This window comes from Erythranthe guttata, chromosome 11, assembly GCF_056151865.1.
Source record: "Erythranthe guttata isolate IM_541 chromosome 11, IM_541, whole genome shotgun sequence".
NCBI classification, from domain to species: domain Eukaryota; kingdom Viridiplantae; phylum Streptophyta; class Magnoliopsida; order Lamiales; family Phrymaceae; genus Erythranthe; species Erythranthe guttata.
Window position 1 is genome coordinate 8,967,130 of NC_142543.1, and position 20,269 is coordinate 8,987,398.

General features: G+C 38.8%; 2 protein-coding genes across 2 annotated transcripts; one reads left to right on the forward strand and one right to left on the reverse strand.

The window, feature by feature from the left end:
• Positions 1-4,311: 4,311 nt before the first annotated feature.
• Positions 4,312-5,153, reverse strand: LOC105973374 (methyl-CpG-binding domain-containing protein 2). The gene is given in 5 exon segments (XM_012998396.2): positions 4,312-4,373; positions 4,465-4,574; positions 4,670-4,723; positions 4,810-4,975; positions 4,978-5,153. Coding segments are annotated over 5 exon segments (534 nt in total). The 5' UTR covers positions 5,120-5,153.
• A 5,355-nt stretch (positions 5,154-10,508) lies between these two features.
• On the forward strand, positions 10,509-12,879 carry LOC105973408 (putative F-box only protein 10). Its single transcript, XM_012998427.2, has 3 exons — positions 10,509-12,096; positions 12,225-12,271; positions 12,654-12,879. The coding sequence occupies exon 1, from the start codon at positions 10,832-10,834 to the stop codon at positions 12,056-12,058; it is 1,227 nt and encodes a 408-aa protein (XP_012853881.1). The 5' UTR covers positions 10,509-10,831; the 3' UTR covers positions 12,059-12,096; positions 12,225-12,271; positions 12,654-12,879.
• Positions 12,880-20,269: the final 7,390 nt, after the last annotated feature.

Consider the following 20,269-nt stretch of genomic DNA (forward strand, 5'->3'; position numbering starts at 1 on the left):
GAGATTGCGGAATGTTGTGCCGATGACAAATTCAATGACATGGAACACACTACCATCTCGAATTTGGAGAAAGAAAACGCTGCTGAGAGAAGTAATATTGAACAAACAGTCACTTGTGAAGATACTGGAGAAAAAGATAGCGGGGGCGATGATGTTGAGCTACCAGTTGTATCTGAAGAGGAACTCGGTAAAGGAAAAAGAGTTAAACATTCCTCTGTTCGATTGAAAGACTATGTGACCAATACAATTCAAGTGAGCCCCCCCGCGAGTTCATCACTCCAATCAAAATCCTCAGGTACTCCTTATCCCATTGCAAATTATGTCAATTGTGACAAATTTTCTCTATCGCATCGTTCTTTTCTAGCTGCTGTTGATACATGTCATGAACCTAATTCTTATGGTGAGGCAATAAAAGATGAACGGTGGAGAGAGGCAATGAGAAAAGAGATACATGCTCTTGAAAATAGTGGGACATGGACAGTAGAAGACTTGCCTCCCGGGAAGAAGGCAATCGGCAACAAATGGGTGTACAAGATAAAGTACAATTCGGATGGAAGCATCGAAAGATGTAAGGCGCGATTAGTAATTCTTGGCAACAAACAAGTTGAAGGGTTGGATTATAGTGAGACTTTTGCCCCCACGGCAAAAATAGTCACTGTTCGTACGTTCCTGGCTATTGCCGCTGCGAGAAATTGGGAATTACATCAAATGGATGTTCACAATGCGTTTTTGCATGGAGAATTGAATGAAGAGGTTTACATGAAAATGCCACCTGGTTTTACTCCGCCAACACCAGGAAAGGTATGCCGACTCCGAAAGTCTTTATACGGATTGCGCCAAGCACCAAGATGTTGGTTCGCCAAGCTGACTACGGCCTTGACGAATTACGGATTCAAACAGTCTAATTCTGACTATTCTTTGTTTATTTACAATGATCGAGTGATTCGCCTCAACGTTCTCATCTATGTTGACGATCTGATTATTTCTGGGAATGATAAAGTGAGTGTGCAGAAATTCAAAGATTATTTGAGCAAGTGTTTTCATATGAAGGATTTGGGGAAATTGAAATATTTCTTGGGCATCGAAGTTGCCCGAAACTCAAACGGTATCTTCTTATGTCAGCGGAAATATACGCTCGACATTATTGCTGAGGCAGGCCTATTGGGAGCTAAGCCCGTCGGAACTCCGCTCGAAGAAAATCATAAATTAGCATTGTCTCAAACGGCTGAGTTGCTTGATCCGGAAAAATATCGGCGTTTGGTAGGACGACTAATCTACTTGACGATTACTCGTCCCGAATTGTCTTATTGTGTGCATATACTTGCACAATTCATGCAATGTCCGAAGCATGACCACTGGGAAGCCGCATTACGGGTTGTGCGATATTTGAAAGGAAACCCTGGACAAGGTGTACTGATGCGTGCTAATTGCGATTTGAAACTCTATGGCTATTGTGACTCTGATTGGGCAAGTTGTCCCTTGACTAGACGTTCATTAAGCGGATATTTTATTTTTCTTGGACAGTCACCTATATCTTGGAAAACTAAAAAGCAACAAACAGTGTCTCGTTCTTCGGCAGAAGCAGAATATCGGTCCATGGCAACCGCCGTGTGTGAATTGAAGTGGTTGAAACGTCTATTGTTTGATCTTGGTGTGGCGCAAACTGAACCTATGCGTCTGCATTGTGATAGTCAAGCAGCTTTGCACATTGCTGCAAATCCTGTATTTCACGAACGCACAAAGCATATTGAGGTAGACTGTCACACTATACGGAATGAGATACAAGCAGGCAATATCCAAACTCAATACGTGCATACTACTTTACAGCTTGCAGACATTTTCACCAAGGCTTTGGGAAAACGACAATTTGATTTCATTATGAGCAAGTTGGGCATTCAAAATCCTCATGCTCCAACTTGAGGGGGGGTATTGACAATATTGCATAATATTTGTCTAATCTTTATCGATGGAGAGAAAAGATTGTTATTTCCTTATATGTATATATTCCCTTTAATTTTCTGATTCATGATCTTCTAGTTTAGGGAAGTTAGGATTATGCTTGATGTATTTATACTACGGAGAAACAGCAAGAAAACGGGGAATGAGTTTTTCAATATACTCGTTTTCTACAAGTTTTATTCTCCAACGATTTCATTGCATCTCCCCTCTCTTCGGAAATCCTCTTCCTTTTTTCCTCCTCTGTTTCCTCCGCCGCACGCCAGGGTTCGAAATTCCTTGTCGCACCAGACTCGACAATGTAATCGGAGTTTTGGGGATCGGTTTTGTAAGTGATTTCGGCCGAGCATTTAGTGCACTTGAAATAGAATCTGAAGATCTGAATACCTAGATAATTCTCTCCGACGGCATCTTCCTTGCGACGTGAGATGATTTGATTTTGGAGTCTTCTCTATGAGGTTGGAGAATATGAGCTGCCTCTGATATCAGATCTGAAGGGAAGATCGAAGAAGAACGGTTCAGAATATTTCTTGGGGAGTTTTTTAACGGGAAACCAAGAAAGAGGCTCAACAAATCTGGTGTTTGGTATCTAGATCGATGAAGTACAAAGAGGTGGAGAATCTAAAAATAAATCTTTCCTTAAAAGAAATATAAAAAATAAATAAAATCAAAGTAGATTCTGGAGGTAAAAAACATGAAACGAGTTCAAATCCCAAGTCAAGAGCTTGACGAATCAGGGTGGGAAGAGAAAGGAGAGAAGCAGCAGTCAACCCCGTCTCAGTGCTCGTCGGTCCATGACCACCGAGCGAAGTCTCGCCGACCTCGTCTAAACGAGATCGAATCTCGCAAAACTGGGATTTGCTGAGCCATCTCTCGCCAAACCCATGCTCGCCTACCGAACGTCGGCCGAGCTGAATCTCGCGGGCTCATCACCTCGACATCCGATTCTCTTCTCTTCGCCGAAGCCCAGAGCCGCCAATTGAGCAATAGCTCGGTCAGTTGTTTTCTTTCGTACCGGCCGCTCCAGATCTGACCGTCTAAGGCTGTCAACCATTACCAATCGAAAGAAAGGGGATGTTAATTTTGAATCAGATCTGAAATCAATTTAAACGGCCCGAGCTGATGAAGTTTGTGGAGTTCTACCGAGCTTACCGTGCACTAGCAGAAAGGTACAACCACACCACGGGTGAACTTCGCCAAGCCCATCGAACCATATCGGAGGCATTTCCCGAAGAAGTACCTTTCGAACTCGGTGATGACTCGCATTAAGAAACGAGTTTATATCCATTTCCCGAAGAAGTACCTTTCGAACTCGGTGATGACTCGCATTAAGAAACGAGTTTATATCCACTCATAAAAGAAATGTATGTGTAACCCTAATTAATATCGAACGTAACGGATACTCGAAAAATTGATATAAAGCATATCATAATATTAAGAGTAAAAAGCAGTTTGCCCCCTAAACTATAGCCCGTTTTGCACTTTGCCCCCCAGACAATTTTTTTTAGCATATTTTTACCTGAACTACGTTTTTTGTTACACGGTGCCTCAAAAATGGGATTTTCAGGGCATTTTGACCGGAATCTCATACATGTGACTTTCACGTGAGTTTTACAGGGGCAAAAATGTCTTTTCACAAAGAAATTAACCTAGGTTTGATTTCCCCCTTTTCTTGAAATTCTAAAATGATAAATAATTTGGGACAAATAAATTCTCCAAAAAAGCAAATATTTTGGGACGGGATGTAAATCACACTATAGCTAACAATGTCTCACATGTTAATTACGAAATTCAAAACTAAAATTTCAACATAATTACTCTAAAATCAATTATACATTTTCCAATTTTTATTCCTAATTCAATTAATTATATTAAAATTCGACCGACCATCACCACCGCCTGCCACCAGCAACCACCACCGACGATCCGCCAAACGAAAAGGAGAGGTAAATGGAATCCTATTACATATGATTTGTGCACTTGATGTTTGTCCATTCTCTTGTCTGTCGATTATCGTTCGCAGCAAAGGTCGAACCCTGTCTTCGAACAACAACAAATAGTAATTAAATTATAACATATTAAATCAAAAACAGAAACTAATGTATTCTAAATATCGATAACGCAACTTAATCCGTGGATTAATTAAATTGGACAAGATAAATAAATATATATTTTTTCAAGAATTTAATTAGGAGTTAAAAAAAGCTCGTCGCGAGATCAAATTGTGCAATGCAAGTGTAGTGCAAGTGCACAATTAGAGCGATAAGTACTCACCTTAAACTAGATTATCGATTTAAGCTCAACGAGTAATTTTATGATCATAGCAAACAATTTATAACAGAATCGTAAAATACCTCAATTTTGAGTCTGTGGTGCAGCAGAGTCGTTATTTTGCGTCTCTATTGCACCATACACGCCTGCAAATACATTACGAAATCTCACACATTATTAAAAAAAAAAAAAAAAAAAAAAAAAAAAAAACAGGGGAAAGAATCGTAATATTAATACCCGATCGACGCTTTGCACTGTATTTCTCGTCCAACGGTACGGGCGGTTGAAAGGAAAACTGCGAGATGCTTACACCTTCTTGTGCATATTCTGGGTGCTCGTCTATATACCTAAACCATTTATTTATTTATAACGCATTAATAATAATAATATTAATAATGAAAAAAACAATTCCATAGCAATATCGGAACATTGTAATTTATACCTGTGGAGTTCAACCATAGAACGCAATCTCTTGTTAGACGGTGCAACATAGTACCTGTACAAGACATAAATCGAAATCCTAAATTTCAATTTCAAAAAAATAAAAAATAAAAATTAAAGAAAATTATATTATACACGTACACGTCAGCGAACTTGGTTCCTCCTTCGGCTCTGATCCTTAAAATTCGTTGCCATCCGGAAGGAGTTTGGGGAATCCGAGGTCTGTCCATCGCCCAACGCATGGTACCGTCTTGCTTGACATCGGATTCGTCTTTGCACGATATTTCGGGCCGCCACTCGCGAGCTGTTCTTCGATCTTTACTCGTATTTCTTCGTATTTTTCCTTTGATGGAATGAGCCTCCATTTCGAGCATTCGGCGCATTTAACCGTGTAGTACTTCACGGATTCCCACACTTTTTTTGCGGATGCTATTCCTTGTTCTTGTTCCATTGCTTTGAAGAGCTGCAATTAATTAGTCATTGCTCAAATTCACGACTAATTATGCTCTGACCTAGCACAGATTATGCACAAAAAATGAACTCCAACGAAAACGCGAAAACAAAAAATCTAGAAGATCGGAAAGATAAGAAACAGAATCCGACTCGCAAAATTTCACATCACGGGAAAAATCTAGACCAAATAGAATATTCTTCACCCAATTTTCAACACGCACGAATTTTCATCAAGAAAAGAACGAACAATCACAAATTATATTGGAAAAACTAGCACAACAACGGGAAATATTGGCGGCACTAGATGCATTTAGAGTTCTATATCCAGATAGGTGATATAAAATTCTTACACGTGTATACGTAGCTTTATTTCCTTTCTTTTATCAGTACGATAACGGTTCGGAAATAAACTACCACCATAAAGAGTGACATCATAAATGAAAAGCCGTTCAAACTTAGGACAGTGGTGTAATTGTGTTGAGCACACATGAACACAGTGCACTGACGTAGAGAAGAAGACCTCACAAATTGTAAGAAATCAGACATCTATCGATTTATTTAAGTAGAAAAATCGATTAACAAGCATAATCATATCATGACATTTTAATGATAAACATAGTAGAAAGTTAGGTGAAGTAACACCTTGTCCGTATTAATAAACAAACTCTAAATATACGCATGAGCACACTCATACTCTTACGTAGTAGACACACAAGCGCGAGCGTGCGCGCGCATGTGTGTGTTCATTATAGGAGTGTGATATACCTAAATGGGCCGGCCCAATGGGCCCTCAAATTTATATACCAATTAGGCCCATTACACGAAAGCCCAAGCTCCTTCAAAATAAGGCTTGGGCCCAACAAAGTAAGCCCAATCCAATCACCGAGATATAAATAGGTGTTTTACTCATTTGTAAAGGTACGTTCTCATTATTGACAATTCACCTCAAGTTTTATTCTCTCTACTCTCTCTACGATCCACACATCTGACTTGAGCCTACGGAGAGGTATACGTACAATTTCTCTCCCGCTTTGGGCTTGGTCAACAACGGCAGCTGATCGTAATAATTGGTATTAATAATAATAATAATAATAATAATAATAATAATAATAATAATAATAATAATAATAATAATAATAATAATAATAATAATAATAATAATAATAATAATAATAATAATAATAATAATAATAACAATAAAATAATATAATTGACAAAATAGTTCTTTATTTATAATTTATGCAAAAAAAGCTTTTTATTTCACAAAAAAGTAATATAATTGATAAAAGAGTTCTTTATTTCTTAATTTTTGTTAGGTTATAATTAATTAACTTTGTATTATTTTATAGTAAATTATAAAATAAATTGCATAAATAAATGAAGAAATGTTTTTTAAAATACAACATATAATTAATTTAAAATTAAAATTCAACTAAGTATTAGAATTTAACAATAAAATGAATTAAGTAAAATTTAAAAAACCTCAGCTCAAATCCAGCCGTTCATATAAACACAATCCAACGGCTGTTAAAAGGGGTACATGTGAATGATGCTGTAATCCAGTGTGGCATGTCAAAGGGCGTCGTTTTGAATGACGCCTTTTAAGGGCCGTCCGATCGTCCAGATCAATCTCGGACCGTCAGATTAAGGAGACAGAATTGAAGAGATGGCCATTGATCCAGACACAATCCAACGGTTCTTAAAGAGCGTCATTTTAAATGACGCTTTATTGTAATTATGAAATTAATTATAAAATCACCCCTGTTTTCAAAAAAAAATCCCGAAATATTGTAAAAAAAAAATGGCCCCCTGCACGGCCTTAGAGAGCCCGACGTAACGATTCTCTCGACAGGCCTAAACTTACCTCGTAAGAAGAAAAAATTACCCCGATAGACTATCTCGTAGGTTTATTCCTCAGTATTTACCTCGTATGACTTCTTACGATAGTTGTGGTATTGGGCCCTCCCTGTTCCTCCCTGTTTGACGAGGTATCTAAAACTACAGTACTGGTTTTTAAAATCTTTTGCATCTTCACTCTACTCCCCCCAGTTCGTCATTACGACAAGAATTTAGTGATGTGGAATGTGGCGTTGATGAGAGTCCAGCATCAGTCTATACATTTGCCGTCTGCTTTTTGCATAAAAACCCCTTTTAATCATTACCTATTTAATGTGGTAAGTCCACGTTTCTGCCTCTGTATGGCGACTGTCCTTAGGCATGTGAATTGATGGCAGAAAATTTAATGTGGTAAGTCCACGTGTCTGCCTCTGTATGGCGACTGTCCTTCGGCATCCGTCTTCTCAATTCCCATCTGCTTTTGCCGCAGAAGTCCCATCCTCGGAATTCGCGTAAGCACGTGAATATATGGCAGAAAATTTAATGTGGTGAGGCCACGTGTTAGCATCTGTGTGCCGACCGTTGATATGCCCGAGGTTCTGGGATATGTGAAACGTTGAGGAATCGTGGCCGTTCTTTAATTTCAAATGAACGGTCAGATTGCCTTTGTTTGGGCAGAGAGAATTAGTGCATAGGATTACACTGAAATAAGACGAAGTCAATATTACCTCGCTTTCAAATAATAAGTAATCGGAATGATTACTGGAATAAATCGAGGTCAGTATTGACCTCGCATCCGGGATAATTAGTCTAAATCCGGAGTAGCACGAATAATTCAAGGTCAGTATTAACCTCGCACTTGGTATAATGATTGTAATGAATTACTGCGGGAACATAAATAATAACAGAGAGAAAGTAAACCAACTATTATAAACGTTTCAATTCAGAAAAAAAAAGGGGGGCAACAACAAAAAGGAAATATAACATTAGCCGACATAAGGCCTTAGTCTTGGGCCTCTTCATCCGGGGTCGCCACATTATCAGCCTCGGCATCTTCCTCACTGGCAGCAACCTTATCCACCAGCTCAACAGGGCCTGCCCCGGTATATGGCCGAAGTGCCTCGTCAAACGGGACTGTATACCACGGTTGCCCGTCACGGCGCACCTTTAAAGGTTGCCATGTCGCTGGCATCTCGTTGGCAGGCAGTCTTCTCATTACGTCGATGGGATCTAGGTGGACCGAGGCGCCAGCTTTCGTGATATCCATCTGCGCTATATTGATGGTATGCGAGACGGCAAACTCCGTAAACGGCATTAAGTCGGTTAAAAAATCCGGAGAATTCGGGTACATAGACCTAAGTTCTGCTGAGAACTTCTGCAGCACTGCCCTACCCTCGTCGGAAGGAAGGTAGGCACGGAAGCCTTCTTGCCATGCCCGAGCTTTTTCTTCCTCAAAGGCTGCTCTCTGACGAGCAAAGGCAGCCCTATCTTGTTCAAGAGTTGTCGCTTGCTCTGCGGCATGCTTCTCCGAGATCACGATCTGATCCCGAAGAGCCCTCTCTTGCTCCAGCGCGGTGACCTTCGCTCTCTCGAGCTCATCTCGCAGACGAGATATCTCCTGCTGTGAACGGGCAGAGGGAAGGCCCCTGTTGGCAAATAGACCAACAAGGTGGCCGAGGGCTGCACAGCCCTGCCTTTGAAGCTCGTCTTCACTCAGTTTCTCCAGAACCTTCTGGTCGTTGGAAGACCGAAAACTGCGGATAAAATTCACCATCTCGTCAGAACCAGGCTGCAGGATAAGCAGCGAGGCCGGTACCGAAATCATTTTCGGTGAAGGACGAGCCAAAGCAATTGCCGAGGTTGATGTTGCTTTAGCAGGTGGCGTCTTCATCGAGCTCGATGGATTGGAGGCTGGCGATATGTTGGGCAAGGGGGTGAGAGCATCCTCGGCAACCCGTTTATGGCGTGAGAACTTGGGGGCGTTGGCTACATCGGCCGTCGAGCAGGGCAGCGCGTTGGCTTCATTGGCAGGAGCTGGCGCGGCAGTGGCTTCGGCGTTGGCGGCAGTTTTCTTCGGAACCGGAGTAGAGCGCAGATGGGCGAACATCGCTACTTCTGCAATAACAAGATGGAAAAATAATAAATACTGTAAAGAAACAAAACAATTCACATAGGCGTGAGTTGATTACCGCGTTCGGCGGGAGTCATAGCAGGCCCCGGTGTACGGAGTAAACCAAAGGCAGCAAGCAGGCCTGGTGTCCGTATAGCATTGTCTACGTCTAAGAATTTTTTATGGAAGAAAGACTCGATATGTGCGATGTCAGCTAGCATGTCGTCGGTATGAGGAGGAGGGGTTTGAATTCTACCAGCTTGAGTATTAAAGGGCCAAGGTTCATCACTTCGAACGAAGAAGAACCTTCGACGCCAATAATTAATTTTGTTCGGGATATTGGTGAAAATAGTCTTACCTCGCCGATTGGAAAGATAGTACATCGAACCAGAACGGCGGACATAGAAAAAATAATCCAATAGCCCGCCGCAGATATTTTTGATATGTAGGAGGGTGCATATCATAAAAAAACAATTCATTATACTAAAGGAATTAGGGGTGAACCGACATAAAGGTACCTCGAAACGGTTGGCGACATCCACTAGTAAGGGGTTAAGGGGAAAGGAAAGGCCGGCTTTTGCTTGGTCCTCGTACCAAGTCAAAAGCTCGTCATGAAAATAGCCCGGAAGTTGGGTCGGCCCTGGGTGTACATACCGATATCCAGGCCCGAACTCCACAGACTCCAAGACCCAACTACTGTCCACTGTGGTGTTGTGATGTTTCGAGCTCGAAAGAGTAGAGTCTAACATAGCGACGTCTCCTATCTCGTCTACACCCTCATACATGGCGTCATCTAAGAGGAGATGGGAGGAATCTGAATCACCTAAGAGCAATTCTAGAGAGCTACCTAGGGGGGATGAGCTAGACATCCTACAAAGAGGAATGAGAAAATCACCTGAAAGAATGGCTTCCGGTGAAGCTAAGGGATACTCTTGGAAATGGCGTGCGCGTGCCGTCGGGAAAGATGAAGCAAACGGCGAAGGTTTGCAAGATCAAATATGGGTAGTTGCAGAGAGAAGCAATGTGGGGAAGAAGAGGTTGCGAAAAAGTTGAAGGAACCTATTTAGAATGTTTATATGCCCATGTGTCAGCATCTGTATGGCGACCGTTGATATGCCAATGTGAAACGCTGAGGAATCGTGGCCGTTCTTTAATTTGAAATGAACGGTCAGATTCCCATTGTTTGAGAAGAGTGTCTGCCTCTGTATGGCGACTGTCCTTAGGCATGTGAATTGATGGCAGAAAATTTAATGTGGTAAGTCCACGTGTCTGCCTCTGTATGGCGACTGTTGATATGCCTGAGATTTCGGGGTATGTGAACCGTTGAGGAATCGTGGCCGTTCTTTAATTTGAAATGAACGGTCAGATTCCCCTTGTTTGAGAAGAGAGAGAATATTGCTCTATATATACATTCTAAATAGGCTCCTTTTCACTCTTTTGCAACCTCTTCTTCCCCACATCCCCACATTGCTTATCTCTGCAACTACAGTGCTTATCACTGCAACTACCCATATTTGATTTGTGCAAACCTCTTCTTCCCCACACTGCTTATCCCTGCAACTACCCATATTTGATTTGTGCAAACCTTGAAAAGAATTACAATATAATAGAAATTAGATTTTTTATTTTTTTTAATAAATATATAAAACCTTTTTTTTTTGTTGGATATTGAAAAAACCCTACTGTAACTTCCGACAAAGCGCCGCCAAACACTCCTCACAGCAGCTCCACTGTAATTAAAAATCGAATCTTGATTCGCCGGCCATGGATTCCTTCCCCACCGATTTATTACAAGAAATATTCATCAGACTCCCATTCAAGAACGTCGGCATCTCCAAATGCGTCTGCACATCGTGGTGCGATCTCCTCTCCGACCAATCTTTCACCGCCAACTACGCCGCCAATTCGCCGATCACCACCGTCTTCGCCGAACAGTCAGTGATCACCTTCAATCCCCCCTCCCTTCTTCAATTCGCCCCAAATGGGGATCTAATCGCGACCCGCATAAACCCTAAAATACCCGGAAAAAATCGATACATCGGAAGGGAAAAAAATTCCACCCTGTACCTCGCCGGCACCGGAAACGGGCTGCTGTTCTTGATGCTGCGGAAAGCTTTACTCAACCTCGTCACCGAAAAGATTTATTTTTTCAACCCATTTTGTAAAGAATGTGTTCAAGTTGCAGAAAACAGCTTAGTTCGTCCAGAGTGGAGTTATGGCTATAAGTATATGATTGATTATGTTCCCGGAATCAAAAGCTACAAAATCGTGAGATTCACCGACCCGGGCAACGAAAAGCCCTCACAAGCGAAGATTTTCGCCGTCGGGATCGATCAAGAATGGCGAATCTTGGACGACCCGTTAGTTTCCTCGCCACGTTGGTCGAATAGGGTTTCTTTCAGGGGATTCTGCCATTGGGTTTCCGTGGATAACGACGGTGTAGTTTCGATACGCACTCTCGACTTATCGGAAGAGAAATTCACTCCCGGGATTCGATCGCCTCGTGAATTGACGCGAATTTCGTACTACGAAAATCGGGTCACGGGATTGAGAGTGTTCAACGATCGTCTCTCTCTGGTCGATCGTTCGGATTTTGATGAACGTATTACTATATGGACGATGGATGAGTACGGAATCTCCGATTCTTGGTCGAAAATTGTCGTACAATTAAGTTGGCTTCCGTTTGATATGAGGAAAAGCGCCGATCTTTATCACGCGCTCACAATATTACCAAATGGAAACGTGGTACTTTCTCTAAAAGACAGCGTCGAACTCGTCTCCGTCTGTATAGAGAAAAAGCAGGCTACTAAATTTAGGGTTCCCGATAACGTCACCAACCGTAGCACATTGTATGGAACTGCATTTGCTCCAAGATTTTATCCACTCGACGAGGACAGAGTTCGAAGGCAGTGGCATAATCGGAAAACTCCGAGTGCGTGGTTGAGTACCGTGTCTATTGCTCTATCAGTTGGTGTTGGCTTTGTATGTTAAGAGGTTTCTTGATTTTGTTTATGGCTTGTTTCGATAAGGTATAGTATTTTATGTCGATTAATTATCTACTTCAATTTCGTGTTAGAACCAAACACGCGTTTGGTGTTTACTTAATAATCGACTCAGTCTTGTTGACTTCTTTTTTTCTTTTTATGTTCCGTTTCAGATTTACTATATCGATAGTGGACGATCACGTCGCAGTAATTACTAACGGTAATGTCGTTATTCTATGCTACACGTGGTAATATTTCACGTGCATGATGAATGGTACACGTATATGTATATATATAATATATCATGTCGCAGTAATTACTAATGGTAATGTTGCTCGATCGGTTTATTTCATCATGTATAGCATGTAATAAATCTCGAGATGCTCAAAGCCAAAATTTTCGTCTTTTTTCATTTTGTATTAGAACGATACCGAAACTTGACTACTTAAATGCATCTGTTAACGAGTCCTCTATCGTTCGACTTTTCGATTTCATATTTTCTTTAACTTGACAGATATTATCTGGATAAAACTGTGCTTAGTACATATATATATACACATACAGAGACACACTCTTATAATGGTCAAAATGAATTCTTGCAGTGCAAAAATCATGTCTTACATGGAAGTGGCAGTGGCTGAGGAAGTTGACTTTGACTTTGCCGATGATTGAATCTCGTTCACCTGCTGATTGATCAGAACCGTTCATCTTAATTGCATCAAGGAACATAGTATACATACTGTATGAACTACTGAAGAGCATTGTACTTGTTTTTTTCTTGATTTTATTCTATGAACTTCTTGTAATAATATGGAAACCTTACCTCAATCTATAATGCATGACAATGAAGTTATTAACTTATTCTTCCTCAAATTAAAAAAGATAAATAGCCAGCCACATATATATATATATATATATATATATATATATATATATATATATATATATATATATATATATATATATATATATATATATATATATATATCAGGTTCTTGTTGGAGCAATGCCGGTACATATACTTCACGAAGGCAATGGCGGGCCCCTCCAATTGCTCCCGTTGAATTGCGCGAGATGAATCTCTTGAGGCAAGAGATGATATTTGATGTTTACGGTTTCGATATTTGATGTTTACGGTTTCGAATATCTTCTTCAGCTCGAAGAGAAGCTCGGTTATTCGTATATTTCTGTCCCCGTAGTTATGATGGTTGATTGTGTGTTGTACGCACAAAGCCATCTTCATCTTGTCCACGTTCTCGATTTCCTTCACTATAACCGAATGCTTCGGATTCCAATACTTTGGCTTGCTCTCAATGTACCTGCATTATAGTTCGACAAAAAAACGTACTCTTAGCTTCAATCTTTACGAACAATGTGTTTTGTTTTTAGGGCATGTTTGGACAAGAAAAAAATTCATACATTTGAATTGCTTTCTTGAGTGAAACTATTGTCTCCATTGGCGTGGAGAGATCGATCGTGAAATTGACTGCGTCGCCCATTTCCGGGCTTCTGTAGAAGTTACTGATTGGCTTTGTGATCAAGACCGAGTTAGGGTAGTAGATCTTCTCGTTGTCGTATCGGAGGAACACCCTTGTTAATATGTTCATCTCTTCCACAATTAGCTGCAACGCAAATTTCACGTAACATCAATATAATTTGCACGGGTTTATTATTTATTGCATTCGCTACCCCTTTATCTTCTCTAATTATTAAAAAAACTCTCGTGTTACTTCAGCAAACTAACCCTAAAAACTCACTGTTTAGGGGGCCGTATGCTAAAAAAAACATTATAATGGTTTTTTTTTGGGGAAACTACAGATAAATCTCTAATCCAAAACTCAACTCACAGATCAGTCCCTAGATAGTTTCCCCAAGCAATTCAGTCCCTACTCACGCGCCTAACATGCAGTTCAGTCCCTAATAAAATGTGCAAATACTAAAATACCCTTTACTTTATACTAATTTTACATAACTTCTTTACAACTTCCAACGCGCCGTTTGTGTTACACGCTCTTTGCCCGTTACATTTCAAAAATCAAACAACAAAAAAGAAGCTAAAAAGGCGCAGAAAAAAACCACCGTTCAGTTATACCCATTTTCAGACCAAGAAGAAACGAAGAACAGAGAAACCAAGAAGAAACGAAGAACAAAGAAGGAAGAAATTACGAAGTACGAAGAATCAACAAACCGCGGAAAAATAAAAATAAACAAACCCATTTATAAACAATGGTGAAGCAGGGCAAACAACAAGGTTTGATTTTTTATTTTTTTTTCATTTTCTTGGAAACAGACCCATTTGGGTGTTGATTAAGCAGGGCAAAAAGGTTTATTTGTTATAGAATTTCATGATTTTGAACATATCCACTCATGGGTATTATGCCTCGACTTTATTCGGTGTTTCCCCTAATCATTAAATCGGTTCCAATATTTGTTGTTCTGTTGTTTGGGTTTGCAAAGATCATTTATTTGTTGTCGAATTTCATGATTTTGTAACAGTTTTCTCATGGGTATTATTATTCGGTGACATTAGCATGTCCCCAAAGCATTTTGAGTCCTAACAAGGGTTCCATATAGGATATGGGAAAGAGGCTTATTGTATTTTTCGTACTGGTTCTATAGTATGTGTCATGCGCAGTAATGGTATTAATAGTGCATTTAGATGGTATTAACATGTGGTACTCGAAGTATAATCTTTGATGGTTCTGTAGTATGTGTCATATGCCACAATAGTATTACTAGTGCCTTTGAATGGTATTACTAGTGACTTCGGATGGTATTGACATGTGGTACTAGAAGTATAATGTTTGATGGTCCTGTAGTATAAGTCATATGCCATAATAGTATTACTAGTGCCTTTGAATGGTATTACTAGTGACTTCGGATGGTACTGACTTGTGGTACTAGAAGTATAATGTTTGATGGTCCTGTAGTATAAGTCATATGCCATAATAGTATTACTAGTGCCTTTGAATGGTATTACTAGTGACTTCGGATGGTATTGATATGTGGAACTTTATAGTACGTTGTATTTGTTATAATTGTATTTGTTTTATGTGTATGTAATTGCAGGAATTGTTGTAAAAGAAGATTGCAGCAAGCTATCAATAGGCTGCAGGTGCTCACCGTTCGCCTTTCAAACAACTATGGAAGGTGTGAAAAAAGTGATGAAGAAACAACATTATGAAGTACTGAAGAAAAATCCATTCTATCACTACATGGACATGCCTAAAATAAACCACAACTTCCCTAGGGTTGTGTCTCTCATGCAAGCGTACAATGCAGAAGATCGGGCCTTCTGGTTTGGGGGAAATACTATACGCTTGGAATTCACTCCGCAGCAATTATCTATCGTATTAGGGCTGCAGTACGAAGGCGTACCGGTGGATGTGAATATGGATGGCAGAGACTCTGATTTCATTACACGAATTTTTGATGGTAAGTTATCATTAATGACGAGGCCATATATTGGTTATAAACTGGAGGCCTATGCAGTTATGACCGATCAACAATCTGTTGAAGATTTCAGCAGATTGTACACTATTTATCTGTTTAATACTATTCTACTGCCAAAGGGTAACAAAACGTTAGAAAGGTGGGTTTATCCGCATGTAGAAGATTTGGAGGTTTTAGGGTCTTTTGCATTGGGAAAGTTGGTATATGATACTCTTGTTGAGAATATGGAGATGTATCTGAAGGGGGGGTTAAAGTATTTTGATGGATGCACTATCGGCTTATTGGTAAGTGATATCTAATAGTGAATATATATTATATTATATTGAATATACCAATTAATAATGATTCCAAAATACGCAGGCATGGGTGCATGAAAGGATCACGTCACTAGGGGTTTCCACCAGCGTTTACAAATTTCCCCGGTTCTTCCGGTGGCGAGACAGCAAAATCCCAATCGATGAAGAAGCAGCTAGGTTGCTTTTTGATCAGATAAAACAAGTACAGGTAACACTTTGAGTTACAAAATATATAATGTATTAGGTATTTGTTAACAATTTTTTTACGTTTATTAGGTTATACCATTTTCAGTGTACCCAAAAGAGAAAACGTTGCTTTCTCCGGTTTTGGAAGTAATTTCTGGTCCAGTTGTTGGAATTAGTGCTGATAGGTTTGTTGAAATAAGTTCTGAAAGTAGTGAAGATGAGATTGAAGACGTGGAAGCAACACCTGTAAGTCATTAATACAATAAACCCTAAACTTCATACTTCCGTTCACATTGGAACATACTATATGTCAACTAATATAATACTATTGTATAACATGTTTCGTACTATTGTTTTTTTTAGTTGCAGCATAAGAAGAATAACATAAAAAGGAAGAGGGGGAATGTAACAGAAGAAGAAAATAAAGAAAAAAAAAATGCAGAGTAAGAGAAAGAAAGAAAAAGAGATAGAGAAAGAGAAAGAGATAGAGATATGGAAAGAGCAGGAGAAATAGAAAGAGAAAGAGAAAGAGAAAGAGACAGAGGGAGAGAATGAGAGAGAGACAGAAAAAGAGAGAGAGACAAAGACAGAGAAAGAGATAGAGATAGAGGCAGAGATAGAGATAGAGGAAAGGGAAAAAGAAGGAGAAAAAAATGAAGTAGAGGGGATGGAAGGTGAAGGAGAACGAAGTGAAGAAAGAGAGAGAAATCAAGGTGACGAAAGTCAAAGTTAAAGGCCAAAGTCAAAGGCCAAAGTTCCACGCGTGCGAGGACGAGGACGAGGACGTGGTCGTAAACAAGTTCCTGTGTCCAAGGTTTCGGTTTCAGTCCCTGGGATCAAGGTATTTATGATTATATTAGTATTACATTATTATTATTTTTTGTCATAATTGGTGTGATTTATTCGTTATATAGACTGCCGATTATTACCGGGGAAGAAAGGACTACGTACGTCGTGACCAAATATCCGAAGAAGAGAGGATATTGTTGGATCTGTTCTTGGAAAGTGTTGATTTAGAGTAAGAGCACAACCACCTTGATAGTACATGTTAATGTCTTTAATGGTATATGTCAAGTGAATACATAGTACATGTTGACTGCATGTTATAGTATGTAGTAACTTTGTACATAGTATAAGTTTACTTATCCAATGGTACATGTTGACTGCATGTTATAGTATGTAGTAACTTTGTACATAGTATAAGTCTACTTATCCAATAGTATATGTTGACCACATGTTATAGTATGTAGTAACTTTGTACATAGTACAAGTTTACTTATCCAATAGTACGTGGTTATGTCTTACTGTAGGGAAATTATTGTGGAGAGAGGCCCACATCAATTGACGGGAAATCATATGTGCGAACTTTTATTTGATGAAATGCTGAGTGCAGAACACATAGATTTGTACTTGAATCTATTATGTTCCGAATCTATCATGAACCAGCATGGACATGAGATTGATTACCCTGACTCCCCTGCCCAGGTATATAGTGGTTTAACAAATAATTTTGCATACATTACAATGTTTATCTAATATTCTCTATTATGTTTCGTAGCAAGAGTTAATGTCGCGACCTCGGGTGGACGTAGAACGAATGAGCGATGCCAAGTTTGATCGTCTTCTCAATGATTTTACTATTTTTGGAACGATGGCTTTTGACAAGCTAAACACAGCAAATATCTTCAGTAAAACATTTTTCATGATACCTATCAATTCCAGTGAACACTGGTTCCTGCTTGTTCTGAACCCAATAAATAAATGTATTTACCATTGGAACTCCATAGACTATTCTCCGAATTTCCCAGGAATTGCGGATTATGTCGTAAGCCCATATTCTTGTAATTAGTTATTCTTTATTCTTGCGAATTGTTGTAGACTAATATAATATTTTATTTTCGTAGGCCTCGTTTTACAGCAAGGTGGTTGAAAGAAGGTCTGGGTTGGAGATACAATCGGAAGCTAAATGGGTTCATGGATGCAGGCAGCAGGATGGGAACCTTGATTGCGGCTTGTTTGTCTGCATGTGGGCATATTGTCATGCTGTAAACAGTGAAGATATTTGGTTTAAGGCAAAAACTTGCGATATCAAAATACTTCGCCCAAAACTAGCAGCTATCTTTCTGAGGCATCGGCTAGAAGTGGAAGCTAAATATGAAATAGATCTGGCGTTATTGTGAAAAAACTGGGAGTGGAAGTGTTTTGGGGTTCTTGTGTTTTTTGTAATTAATTAATGAACAGGTGAATGTGTTTTTATGCCATAAACAATCTGTCCTTTTGTTGTAGAGCTAATAATACTATTGATTAGCTCTACTCGTACTTTTTCATTGTATACATTGTACTATATGTTTCGATGAAATGTACTTGCCTTTTGAACACATGGTACTTTATTTTGCGATTAATTAGTTTGTATAAAGAATATAAGCGTACCATAAAAATGAGCAACAAATACTTTCTAGTCCATTCGAAGATACCTTGTCAACAATAGACTTGTACTTATTTGATGAACAAAGCGTACTTCACATGTGTATTCACGAAAAACTTACCATAATCGATGTTGATCGACTCCCACATTGTCTCCATTTATGTTTTAGATGATTATTTTAAGGTAGGTGAGCATTATTGTTGCGTTTGGAATACAAGATCCCATAAATATGTTGAATTTCATACATGATACTCATATACTATACAATATATTCATACAAGTCTACAATGCTCAAGTGTAAAACTAATATTTTCCTCAATTTTTACCATAGTCGATGTTGATCAACTCCCACATTGTCTCCATTCATTCTTAATAGTCTTAAACCGAAGAGTTGTGTCTTAAAATGCGATCATATGGATGCATTGGCCCGACAATAATATATAGAGTGTAAAAATACTATATGAATGGCAAACATATACTTTATCAGTGAACAAATCGTACTATAGTTACGACGCACGTGTACTTTACCAGCATATTCATTGTACTTAATTGATGAATAAAGCGTACCATATTTTTTGATGAATTGAATTGTACCAATTTCATTGACGTTTTAATGATCAATAAGTACGGGAGATGCATAAATTATGTTTTAGATGATTATCTTAAGGTAGGTGAGCATTATTGTTGCGTTTGGTATACAAGATCCCATAAATATGTTGAATTTCATACATGATACTCATATACTATACAATATATTCATACAAGTCTACAATGCTCAAGTGTAAAACTAATATTTTCCTCAATTTTTACCATAGTCGATGTTGATCAACTCCCACATTGTCTCCATTCATTCTTAATAGTCTTAAACCGAAGAGTTGTGTCTTAAAATGCGATCATATGGATGCATTGGCCCGACAATAATATATAGAGTTTAAAAATACTATATGAATGGCAAACATATACTTTATCAGTGAACAAATCGTACTATAGTTACGACTCACGTGTACTTTACCAGCATATTCATTGTACTTAATTGATGAATAAAGCGTACCATATTTTTTGATGAATTGAATTGTACCAATTTCATTGACGTTTTAATGATCAATAAGTACGGGAGATGCATAAATTATGTTTTAGATGATTATCTTAAGGTAGGTGAGCATTATTGTTGCGTTTGGTATACAAGATCCCATAAATATGTTGAATTTCATACATGATACTCATATACTATACAATATATTCATACAAGTCTACAATGCTCAAGTGTAAAACTAATATTTTCCTCAATTTTTACCATAGTCGATGTTGATCGACTCCCACATTGTCTCCATTCATTCTTAATAGTCTTAAACTGAAGAGTTGTGTCTTAAAATGCGATCATATGGATGCATTGGCCCGACAATAATATATAGAGTTTAAAAATACTATATGAATGGCAAACATATACTTTATCAGTGAACAAATCGTACTATAGTTACGACTCACGTGTACTTTACCAGCATATTCATTGTACTTAATTGATGAATAAAGCGTACCATCTTTACGAATAACCCGAACTTTACCAGCTTATACATTATACTTAATTGGTGAACAAAGCGTACTATATTCATGAATAACCCGAACTTTACCAGCTTATACATTGTACTCTTATGTTCACTAATTAAACAACAGTACATAGGTTTTACATAGCATGTAGACTGCAAATATTACTAGATTCAACACTATCAAACTATGAACTACTCCACCTTCAGAATTGCAATTCTTCACTTCACTTTCTTGATGGACTTGGTTCATCGACGCACTTGTAGCTTTATTTTCTTCACGATTTGAGTTGGAAAAAGTTTGCCCAACTTCAAAT

What these genes read in the sequence shown, in the direction of transcription:
- LOC105973408 (XM_012998427.2), top strand. Translation starts at nt 10,832, where the DNA reads ATGGATTCCTTCCCCACCGATTTATTACAAGAAATATTCATCAGACTC.